We start from the raw sequence: 11,929 nt of genomic DNA on the forward strand, positions 1-11,929 counted from the left end.
CCACCCTCACTGAGAAGAAGTTTCTTCTCATATTTAAGTGGAACCTCTTGTGTTCCAGTTTGAACCCATTGCCCCTTGTCCTGTCACTGGTTGTCACCGAGAAGAGCCTGGCTCCATCCTCTTGACATTCACCCTTTATATATCTGTAAACATGAATGAGGTCACCCCTCAGTCTCCTCCAGCTCCAGAGCCCCAGCTCCCTCAGCCTTTCCTCACACGGGAGATGCTCCACTCCCTTCAGCATCTTGGTGGCTGCGCTGGACTCTCTCCAGCAGTTCCCTGTCCTTCTGGAACTGAGGGGCCACAACTGGACACAATATTCCAGGTGTGGTCTACCCAGGGCAGAGAGAGGGGCAGGAGAACCTCTCTCGACCCAACTGCTGCCAGGAAAGCAATTCGAGTGGTGACTTGTGGCGCTGAACGGGGAGAAGCCCCGCGGTGGGACGACCCGGGAGCGGCGCGGGGTCCCGGATGCGATCGCAGAGGCTCCTCCCTCCCGGGCCTCGCTGCGCTGCTGAGGACGCCGGAAGTCCCGCCCCCGCCCTTTCCGCCTTGTTCAAATTCCCAACCGCTGGCGTCACACCGCGCTCCGTTCAGCCCCGGGGGCGAGCGTCTGACGTCACCGCGGCACGGCCAATCGGCGATCGCCGCTTCGCCGCGTCTCACCAATAGGCGACGAGAAGGGGAGGGCGGAGGCGCCGCTCAGTGGCGACGCAGCGTGCAGCCGGGCGAGGCGGAGGCGGCACAAGATGGCGGCGGGGCCGGGTAGCGCGGCGGCGGCCGCGGCGGCGCTGACGGGGAGCGGCCCGGCGGGGCCTCAGGCCGGCGGAGCCACGGCGGCGGGATCCGGGCCGACGGGGAGCGGGGCGCCGGTGCCGGGCCCTGGGGCGGTGCTGATCGGCGACCGGCTGTACTCGGGGGTGCTGATCACGCTGGAGAACTGCCTCCTGCCCGAGCACACGCTGCGCTTCACCCCGTCCATGAGCAGCGGCCTCGACCCGGACACCGAGACCGAGCTGCGCGTCACCGGCTGCGAGCTCATCCAGGCGGCCGGGATCCTGCTGCGGCTCCCGCAGGTGAGGCCTCGGGCCCGGCGGCCGCGCTCCCGGGCCGGGCGGAGCTTTGTGCGCTGGGCCCGGAGCGCTCGCAGACCGGGATCCGGGGTAAAACGGCTCCTTTGGGCCGCTGGGCCTTCCCCCGGGCCTGCGGCCTTTCCCGGCAGAGCAGGAAGCGGCTGATGTAACCGGGCGGGGCCCAGGGCGCTCCAATGCGCCTTCATTTTAAGCTCTGTTGCGTTAAGAAGGATTTCTGGAGCTCCTTTGATTCGCCCTGACCTCGGAAAGGTTTTTTTTATCCCGGCGAGCTCCAGCCTCAAGCAGCCTCGTCGCTCTCTTGAGTGTAAAACTTTCCAGGAGTCTTGCCTTGTTTGATTTGTGTTATGAGTATATGCAAATCGTAGTATGATTAGATTCCCCACCTCCTTCTATGCTGAAAAACGAAAGTTTTTCTAATGTGTTCTTATAATTTGCGCTTTTACCGGGTTCTAGTGTTTGCCTGGGGTTTTTTTATTCTTATATTTTTGATTTAATTTGGAGTGTGTTTGCACACTCCATAAAAAAGTCTGCGATTTAACGTATGTACTTAACTCACAGTGTGATGTTGATAACCTTATGGGCAACTTATTTTGTTGCTGAGCTAGGTGTGCTAGTTTAGATACCACCGAACTTACTCCCATACTTAATATAGCTTAGCTCCTCTTCTGGGTCTTAAATCCATTGAAATCATTCCAGGTCATTTCTTTTTGGAGCTGTTAGTTGTTTTGTTAACATCTGTTGTGGTTGTTTCCTTTTCAGGTGGCGATGGCTACGGGACAGGTGCTATTTCAGCGTTTTTTCTATACCAAGTCTTTTGTGAAGCATTCCATGGAGGTAAGAAAATGCTAAAATGTGTACGTGTCTACAGATCTTTTTTAATCTTTGATCTCTTTTGGCAAGTTGTCAACTCGTGTGTGATCAGAATGTTGGTAACTAGCCTGTAAATTTTACTTGTTGATCACCATGGTTTTATAAAGCTACATAGTACTGATTTTGTCAAAGTTTTAGTATTTGCTTGTTTTGCCACCATTTTCTCTGGTTGTCCCTCCTCAAGCTGTTGAAGGTGATAAACTCCTGATGGCAGCAGAACGTCAGTGTCTTGCGATCCTTGTATTTCAGCACGTGTCGATGGCCTGTGTTCACCTGGCGTCCAAGATTGAAGAGGCACCGAGGCGCATAAGGGACGTAATTAACGTGTTCCATCGCCTCAGACATATACGGGAGAAAAAGTAAGTGTGGACTCTGGAATAATCTGAAGTATTTGTGTTGTATTTTAATAGTTAAACTTCATGGGCCAATGACAGTATCGTTCCCTGTTTTATGAATCAGGGAGCATCTTGAAGGGATCTCATGAAGGAGAAAAGTGAGTTGGCCCATTTTATTAAGCAAATCTTTTTGGTCTTATAAATAGTGATGTCTCTTATTTTTACACAAACACAATTTAAGCTGCATATGAGGACTCTTTGAGGTTAAGGTTTCCTTCTTCAGATTTTGAAATTGTTTTGCAGGAAACCTGTGCCTCTCATACTGGATCAAGAATATGTGAACTTGAAGAATCAAATTATTAAGGCAGAAAGAAGAGTGTTGAAGGAGCTGGGATTCTGTGTCCACGTAAAGCACCCTCATAAGGTTTGTACTGCATAAATTCTCAATATTTAAGCATCGCGTGTCAGATTAGGATGAGACTTGGAGGATGTAACTATTGCAGATGTTGAAGTTGGTGCTTTACTACCACGAGCATATTATGCCTTAAGTAGCTGAGTGTGGTAAATGAACCTCCTACTTCTGTGCCAGCAGAATGTGAGATCTTGCTCTTTCTTCCTCTAAAAACTGCTGTCTCAAGGTCTTCTGAAGCCTGTTTGGCTTTCAGAATTCACTCGTGTTGTCAGTACCCCAGAGGACAATGCTACTTGTTTGGTAATTGCTATGAATTTTTGCTACTAAGAGTAGTCTTTTTATCTGCACCCTTGTTTCAAACCTAAGGAAAAAAAAACCTAGGACAGAATAAACCAGTGATGCACGTTAGATCTTCTCTCTGCAAATCCTGTTACGCTTCTGTTACTGCTTATTGCAGCCAGCAATGTTTTCTCCCAAGTTACAGCTAAAAAGGAATCATGAATTGTGTAGGAGAACATACGTAGCTTGCAAACGGGTGAAGACAAGACGTGTAGGGGAGTAGCGTGATGGCCGAGCTCGGAAGGTCAGGTCTGGTTGAGTGTCACCTGGTGCAAACTTTTGCATTGGAGAGTGGGAGCCGTGTGGATAAACATGGGGGACGTGGCAAACGCTTGTGTGGAGCGTTTTAAACTTGAAAGAGAATAACGGATGCCTCGTGGATGTCCCTCTGAAATAAATAGGTGGCTCTCAAGATTCTAGGTAATAACTTGATAACCCGTATCTTCCAGATAATCGTTATGTACCTTCAGGTATTAGAATGTGAACGTAACCAGCACCTGGTCCAGACGTCATGGTAAGTTGATTTTCTTTGTTCTAAGAGACCAGCAGGGGCAGTAGCAGAAATATGTCACTTGGGGCACTCCGGGCAGCACGCTCAGGAGTGATTGTGGGCCGTACTGCACAGCTCCGGTGTTTCTTGGTGTGCCCCAAACTGCCACCCAAATATTGATGGGCCTCTTAAGTCAGAGGCGCAGTTTTAATGGTAAGGTAGCTTTCCAGCCTGACTTCTCACTTCCCTCCTCTCTGCTTTCACTTTTCAGCTGAAAGGGAAAACGTTAAGTGGGTTGTAGTGTTTTCTTTTTTGTTGCTGTTGTTGTTCTCCAGAGCAAACAATGTGTATTAAAGTCTGTTACCAGTGCTGGGAAGTGGCTTTTCCCAGGGCTTGAGCTCGATTACAGGTGTATTAAAAATTCATCACAGATAATGATCTATATGGATCAAATCTATATGGATAATGCAAGATGTCAGCTTGTAAGACTGGATAAACTCAGTGTTTCCATGTTTGCCAAGAAATGTCCTCTGCCTTGTCACTCATTACAGTAAAAATTTGCTTGGGGATGGGAAGCTTACGTAAAATTCCAGGTCTTAAACTTAACAAATAAACAAGGCTTTTTAACAATAGTGTGGTTTAAATACCTTTAGTGAATCCAAAGATCATATTTCTGCTGACTGAACTGTCTGGTACTGTGAGCCGTGTGTAAGAGAACCAGTTTTGACTTTTCTTTTCTGTACTCTTTTAATCAAAGGGGAGCCTCTGAGGGTAAGTGACTAAGACTTCTGCTCTGCTGCCCGAGCCTGTGGTGCAGGGATAGCGTCCGTCTTCAGTCAAACCACAGCAGGCTCTCCAAAGAGAACGCTGACTCTAGACAGGTGGTATATACGTGATAGTAGCGTAACTGGCCAACTGCTGCTTGTGCTTATACTATTTTGACTTTTATTTTTATTGTGTGTTTTGACTGTTGTATATTTTATAACCTGCTTGTTGAAATTCTGAAAGAGTTTTTTTTAATGTTATATTTCTATAACTGTTAATATGATGTATTTGTAAATGATAAAGCAAGTTAAGGTGGGGTTTAAGTCTTAAAGGGATGAATTAACGCAATGAAGACTAAAATCTGATTTCCATTTGTAAACTACTTAGAAAACATTTGAGTAAATGTGTGATGCTTGGAGTCAAAGGTGATACTTGGGACTTAGAGGAACTTCCCGCTCCCAGATTTCCCAGTGCATGAAGTACAGGAGTGTGAGTTACAAACTTCTCATTACCAGTTTTCCACTTATTATGAAAGGATGAGGGAGGAGATTACCCCAATTGTCAAATGGTTCAGATGTTAAATGAGTTGTGTACTGATGTGTGTTGCTTCCAGTCCCTCAACACTGGTGGATATCCAGTACAACTGCTTTTTGAAATGTGCATTTTTACATTACCCTTTTCTTAAAATATTGTGACAAGGATTCATTACTTCATGTGTCTGATTCTGAGCCCACAGGGAAAAATATATGGAGGCCAAACTTGGAAGCAGGCACATTTTTTAATTGGGCAAATTAGAAAAAGGCTGTTTGACTTCCAGCTGTTTGAAATACCACTTTTCCTTACCGCTTCTTCTGCCAAAAGGTTTGTGCTGTTCGTAGTGGGATAAGAAGGGGAGGTTTTGAAGTTTATTTCCCCCAGAAAGATGAGCTGATGTTTAGCGTTGCTTTTCTGGGGTGTAAACAGGAATGTAAGAGAAGCGGGACAGGCGGGAGTTTGATACTCTTGGGATCCAAGTTCCTTTAGTCTGTCCTGTGGAAAATGGTTCCAGCTGTCTGGGCTGTGGTCTCTGGTTTGGATGTCTTGGGGTTAGTGAATCCTTGTGTACTGGGTACCCACCTGGTGAGGACTTTCAGAAAGCCGATTCTTTTGAGACTTTTAATCATTGCTGGTTTCAGCTTTTCCCCATCTGATACTTTGCTTGACACATTTGCTCAAAAAATCTAGATCTTTTTAACCACATCAGCTGGCAGATTCAGAGGAAGTTACTTTGTGTATTTAAGATTTAGAAGAATAATGTTTTAAGTATACTGACTGGAATATATGCAATATTTTTACAGTTTTCTCATTCTGTGAATATTCATTTTAAGCAACCTTACTGAAATGGGACAATTTGGAAACCGTGTTTCATGTGCCAAAGAGGAGATCTGCCTGAGCACTGAGTATTCTCCTGAACTGATGTCCCCAAACACGCTGATTTCTTCTGTGGCTGCTTTTTGCGTCAAAAAGAACTCCATTCTGGATGGAAAATGCGCTTCTGGAGGAAAAGAGACCCCTTAAATCTCCAGTGGAAGTCGGCGCCTGCTGCAGAGAACTGTGATTTCATGGGAGAACTGCAGGAGCTGCAGCTTGCGGCAAACGTCGGGGTTCAGCCCTGTTGCAGAGAAACATGTGAACCTAAAACTCTCTGAGTACTTCAGATCATATCGTATGTTGTCTTGATGGAGATGTCTGTTGCATGAGAGCAAGCCAGTAGAGACCCAGAAGGAAAAGTGAAGTTAAAATTGGTTCTCTCTTCACAACTGAATTTTCAGCAGCCAGTCAGTCAATCAAACCTAATTTCTGTCACACGTCCCTCCCCTTGAGGGATTTATTTTTTTCTAGTGAAGTAATTCAACTTTTCTTTAGATTTTACAGGAGTATAATGTTGCAGTCTAGTAACTGAATGCAGAAAGAACTAGTCGATGTAGAAGTAAAACCAAAACGAAAGCCCACCAAACAACTTTGCAGTGCCGTGCAATGTTTCTGGTATCCTGTCTTTCAGGAACTACATGAACGACAGCCTGAGGACAGACGTCTTTGTGAGGTTCCAGCCAGAAAGCATCGCCTGCGCCTGTATTTACCTTGCAGCGAGGACACTGGAGGTGAGCGGACAGTTCCACTAATTCACGTTCGTTAGGTCTTCTGATAGAAGCAGAAAACAAAACATCTCTTCCCCTCCCTTTCAGATTCCGCTTCCTAATCGTCCACACTGGTTTTTACTCTTTGGAACAACAGAGGAAGAGATTCAAGAAATCTGCTTAAAAATTTTGCAGCTCTACACTCGGAAAAAGGTTTGTTTCTGTTTCATTTCTTTATGAAAGGAGCCTTTACTAAAGGCTGCCGCTCAGAACATGAGTTGGAAAACCTCCTGTTGTAGACGAGCTGCAAGTGTGGTGCCTTAAGTGAAACAGGACAGTAGTTACAGTGTCTGGATCTCTTTAGGAGTTTTGGTGAGTTACCAGCAAGTCTGGTTTACTGAGTTTTTGTCACAAGCATTGCTCCTGTGTTCACAGGTTGATTTATCTGATCTGGAAAGTAAAGTAGAAAAGAAGAAACTGGCTATTGAAGAGGCAAAAGCACAAGCTAAGGGTCTGGTACCCGAGGGAGCTCCGAGTTTGGATAACACATCAGGATTTTCCCCTGTCCCAAAAAATGGTAAGTAGTGGCTTGCTTGTTTTTAATAACTCTTTCTCGTCTTAGATACACATTTACCCTTTTGGAATGCATATACAGTGAGGCTGGTTGGTTTGTTTTAAGCTCACTTCTAGCAGCTACTCAAATAGCAGAGTTTGGATAGCACTCTAACTTTGTAATTTCTAGGAATAGATAAACCCTAAAATTAAATTAATCTAAAATTCAGGTTAGTTTAAACTTCTGTAGTACAGGGACTTCCTTTTAGGTGTTTTGGCAATAAACAAACCCTTGTGATTGGTGTGTTATGCTAAACAATATTGAAGCACAGGGACAATGAGAAGCTCTGGCAGAAGAACTTTTGGGTGTTGGGTGGGGACTATTTTCCGGTGTACTTGGCCGGAAGTTTCCAGTCTGCTGTGTGTCTTGCCTAGAGAACATTCCCCATCTTTCTCTTCAGTTTGCCTTTAAAAAGATACTGAATAATGGGCAAGAAAAGGAAGTTGTTTTTCCTTGAAATGGCTTTGAACACTGTGTTACTATTGCAGTCACCTCCCTGGTGTTGCTTCAATATTTTGACAAAAATGTTTCGGATTAACTTCTGTTTTCGGTGGATTTCTTGAGATCTCCTTGTTGTGGGTGGTTGTGTGTGTGTGCACATATACACGAGCTCCACATGTACAGAACCCATTGTCACAAAGGTGATGGAACGGGGCGAGAGGAAGCTTCACTCTTCCAGTCACTGCCCGTTCTTTCAAAATAAGATAACAAACGCTTGTTTTTCTAGAGTCTCCAAAAGAAGTGAAAGGAAATAAACCTTCACCACTGCCTGTTCAGGCGATGAAGAATGCCAAAAGGAAAACAGAAGGAGCAAAAAGAGTGAGCTCAAATAGCCCAGTAAACGGGTAAGGCTTTCGGAAGGAAGAAACTTAACTTTTTCCCATGACTGCTTTATGGAAAAATAACTTAGTGTTCATTGTCTCTTGCAGAGTTCAGAAAGGAAGAGAAAGCAGAAGTCGAAGTGGAAGCAGAGATCAGAGTTACTCAAGATCCCCATCCAGATCCGCATCCCCCAAGCACAGGTATGCGCTGGCGCATGCTCTGAAAAGCTCTGGTTTATCAGAGTTGTGTTGGCTCGGCTCACAGTCCAGGGAAAAGCAGGCGCTGACCTTGTACCCGTGCCAAACAGACTGAAAAGAGAGGGGAAGAATGTTTATTGGTGACGTACACCCCACCACGCTGCAGCGTTTGGGGTTTGTTTTTCCTCTTTAACTTCTTACATTTAGAGCTGGGTGCTTGCAGTGTCAACTTTGTGTTTGCTGAACTGTAGTGGAGTAGCTAAAGCACTTTGTGCAGTAGATGAACTCTGAACTCCAGCCTTAATCCCATTGGCAGTTGCTCCTGCAGAACCTTCGTTTTGAAGCAGGAAAAGTAGTTTCACCTGTATTGTTGGCAGCACTCTGAATCTGGCGGTTATTCTTACCTATTCACTTGTGTTTTCCAAGTAAGGGAGGAAAAAAATGTAAAACCAAGATATGACTACTCCCAACAGTTTCTAAAGATCTGTATTTCTACAGTAATCAGATGTGAGCAAATCTGGGACACAGGATTCGTTTTCATGGGAGACTGAACAACAGTTTGAGACCAGACACTTGATATTTTATTCTGTGCTCTCACACCTTGACTCTATAAGTGAGAAGCATTTGTCTGTATGGTACTCAGTGTGTATGTGTTGTGACTACATTTAGGGGCTAATAGTAATGGAGAGTAATCCTATTGAATATGAAGAGTATCATAGGCTTTCTCTTCTTTTTCCGTAGGAAGAGCGAAAGTTACTCCACATCGAGCGGCTCCAAATCCCACAGCCGTTCCAGGAGCCGCAGCGACTCTCCTCCAAGACAGTTCAACCACGGTTCCAGCTACAAAGCTTCCAAGGTGAGAAGTTACAAGAAATCGAAAGACTACAAATACTCGACACACAAGCCGCGGAAATCCCGCAGCAGGAGCTCCTCGCGCTCCAGGAGCCGCTCCCGGGAGCGCTCCGACCACTCGGGGAAGTACAAGAAGAAGAGTCACTACTACAGAAACCACCGGCACGAGCGTTCGCGGTCCTACGAGCGAGCGGGTCATCGCTACGACCGAGAGCACCCCGGCCACAGCAGGCACAGGCGATAAGCAAAACTAAAAGCTGTTTCCTTTGGAACTGCAGCAGCGGAGCTCTTCCCCGCTCGGCCTTTGCAGTGTAGGGTTAACCTGTTGTAACCTGAGTAGCGTCCATTCTGCTGCAATTCTGTACTTTATCGTGAATCCAAAGGAAAGATGCTAATGTGATGATGTGAAAGAGTTAATGTGTCACCTTATAACGCTGCAGAACCTGTCTGCGGATGCTCCTGTGCCTGCTGCGGTGACGTGGGGACCGTAGCGTGGTGGAGTTGGGGCTGTGAGCAGGAGCTCCGCTGCTCAGTGCTTGGGGTTCTGCACTGGATGGTCCTTCCCTGCGGAACCCGAAGCCTCGGGGCAGTCGATACAACCCATGGGAGTAGCTTGGTGCTAACAAAGCTCTTTTCATACTGACTCAATTATGTTGTACGAATGTAAGGTGACTTTTTTTAGAGCTGTTGCCTATATTAGGTTATTTGTGTATATACATTTTGCAGTGTTACAGTACAGTATGGAATACGGCCTTACTAGCCTTTACACTTTATCCACAATGTAAATAAGCATTTGTTAATTACAGGTGGGAGGTATATACAGAAAATTCGAAACTTGAATTCTATCAAAAGACTTGTGTAGAAAATTCTGATAAATGTGAAAGTATTTAGCTCTGTGTATTGAGAGTAGTATATTTTTATCTGTGCAATGCTGTGTGCAGGCCACCAGCTCGTAAGACATTTCCTATATATGCATTTTAAGTGGTTTGGAATTCTTTACTCAGGATCTTTGACACTCTGAAGAGTTGGTAGTTTGTCAATCTGCATGCTTGTTGAAGAACAGAGCATTAAAAAACAACAGCAAAACCCCCACAGCCCAGTAGTATCAGTTCTAGTGGTATATCTGAGCTGTTACTCTCATGCTCCCTGATTTCATTAAAGTATTTGATTTTCTATTAAATTTCCTTGATAACAGTTTATTATGAGCAATACCACTGTGCCTACTCGTGAGGAAAAACATGGTGCTGAATGAAGATGCTTTCAAATTGTAGCAGATTTAAGATTTGCCTCCTCCAGAGAGACTTTGAGAGGAGTTACCGCGGTTAAGTCTCAGTTCTGGCTATGGCCGTGGCCTTCCTGCGGGCAGGGGAAAGGTAAGACCCACATTATGCAGGTTTTACTATACAATCATCACTTGGCATTAAAAAAATCAGCATCTGTGTTCTACAAGCTACTGTGCTTGTGTACAGAGCTGAATAAACAGTCATCTGCTTTCTAGTACATTTCTTGAAATCTGGAGAGGAAAAAAACAAGGGAGAAAGTGTGTACGTTTTTACATTAAAGTGGTTTGGTTCCAAAACAAAAGACGTTATATCACAGGATGAAAACACGTCCTGTTCTAGAAGGGAACAATCTGTCTCCACCAGCAGAAAACCCAACGCCGCGCGGAACGGCACAGGGAGGGGGTTCGGGGACGAGAAGCAGCGCAAGATGGAGCTGTTGGAATTTGGGGCGATCCCTCGGCGGGGAGCGGACGCACCTGGTTTAGCAGGGGTGCCTGTTCCCACCTGTTCTCTTTGCGTTTGACTTCCTAGACTCGGCTCAACCTGAATCCTGCTGCTTCGAAGGCTGCGGGTTGCAGATTGAAAAGCATTTAGTTGGAGTGTGTTTTCAACCTTGTTTTGCACACAGACTATCGCTCTAATAGTGATTCATGGTTCCACAAACACTATAAATATTCTGATATGTTCTTGGGTGGAAAAAGTGCCAGAGATTTGACACAGAGCCTGTGCAAGAACAGACCAAAGGCAAAGAGGAGCCAAACGAATGGAGCTGCTGAACTACAGGAACTGCAAGCAGCAATTCTAAATCTAAGAGTGTTGCTTCACACAAAGCAAAAAGAGCATTTTGTGCGTTGTCCTGCCAGGTAACTCCTCTCGAAGGGTTGCCAGGCAACCCTTGTTCTTATTATCTTTAAACGTGGGTGAGGAATTACTAAGCAAAGCAATTCGGCCTCAGGTTGAGCTAAACAGCCTAAAAATTTGCCTTATTAGCCTGTGGTTAATTACGTGCTGAAATCTGGACCCAACTTCAAGAGTTAGGCAGGAGGAGGCCTGGAGGAACTGGCTTCTCCTTCATAGAATTTGGTTAAAAAGCCACAGCAAATGGAGCAGAAAGAGCTGGAAAGGAGAGGAGGTGTTTTGGAAAACCTGGGAGCTTTGAGAAGTTTGGCTTAGTGGGAGCTGGGACTTGGTGCTCGCTGATGGTGGAGAGGAGCTCGGCGTCTGTTCTGTCTCTTTTTGCTTTTCCCGCACAGGTAACGACAAAAACACGACTGGAGGAGCTGGGTCGCTGCTCAGCTTTGCTCAGCTTTGCTCGCAGCCAACGCTGCTCGTGTGTAAGGGGCTGATTGATGAGCAGGGACTGCAGGTACCTGGTCATGTCCATCCCACCCTGGAGAGCGATGTGTGGATGTCAAACCTTGGAGCTTTCCAGCAGTAACGGGCGTTTTCAGATCTGCAAACCCTGCACGTTATTCGGAGTCAGCAACACAGAAACCAACGAAAGGGGAACGGGGCAGACTCAGCAGATGTTTCGGGCTTTTCCACGGGATTCGAACAAATTACCAAATCTTTGTGCCTTAGTTTCCGGAATACAAGGGGAGAGGCTCTTCTTGACCCGCATCGGGGTGAAGTGAATGTTTTAAAAGCTTTCTGATCTCTTAATAAAGAAAATAAAGAATAATATAGTACTGATATGTGATTTTTTGAAACAGGGCATTTAGGAAGCTGTGCAGGGACAGG

The 11,929-nt window shown here is 45.7% G+C and overlaps 1 protein-coding gene across 3 annotated transcripts; it reads left to right on the top strand.

Annotated features, from left to right (window-relative positions):
* The first annotated feature begins 641 nt into the window (after positions 1-641).
* On the top strand, positions 642-10,086 carry CCNL2 (cyclin L2). Of its 3 annotated transcripts, XM_065855064.2 has the most exons (11): positions 642-1,076; positions 1,854-1,928; positions 2,214-2,323; positions 2,603-2,723; positions 3,500-3,564; positions 6,347-6,446; positions 6,531-6,635; positions 6,858-6,999; positions 7,763-7,880; positions 7,965-8,057; positions 8,796-10,086. In XM_065855064.2, the coding sequence occupies exons 1-11, from the start codon at positions 750-752 to the stop codon at positions 9,148-9,150; spliced, it is 1,611 nt and encodes a 536-aa protein (XP_065711136.1). In that variant the 5' UTR covers positions 642-749; the 3' UTR covers positions 9,151-10,086. The 3 variants fall into 3 exon arrangements, with proteins under 3 accessions (XP_065711136.1, XP_065711138.1, XP_065711139.1); XM_065855066.2 differs by lacking the exons at positions 642-1,076; positions 1,854-1,928; positions 2,214-2,323; positions 2,603-2,723 and adding an exon at positions 4,298-6,010 and having other exon boundaries at positions 2,743-3,564; XM_065855067.2 differs by lacking the exons at positions 642-1,076; positions 1,854-1,928; positions 2,214-2,323; positions 2,603-2,723 and adding an exon at positions 4,298-4,421 and having other exon boundaries at positions 2,743-3,564.
* The last annotated feature ends 1,843 nt before the right edge of the window (positions 10,087-11,929 follow it).

This window comes from Patagioenas fasciata, chromosome 23 (genome assembly GCF_037038585.1).
Source record: "Patagioenas fasciata isolate bPatFas1 chromosome 23, bPatFas1.hap1, whole genome shotgun sequence".
Taxonomy (NCBI): Eukaryota; Metazoa; Chordata; class Aves; order Columbiformes; family Columbidae; genus Patagioenas; species Patagioenas fasciata.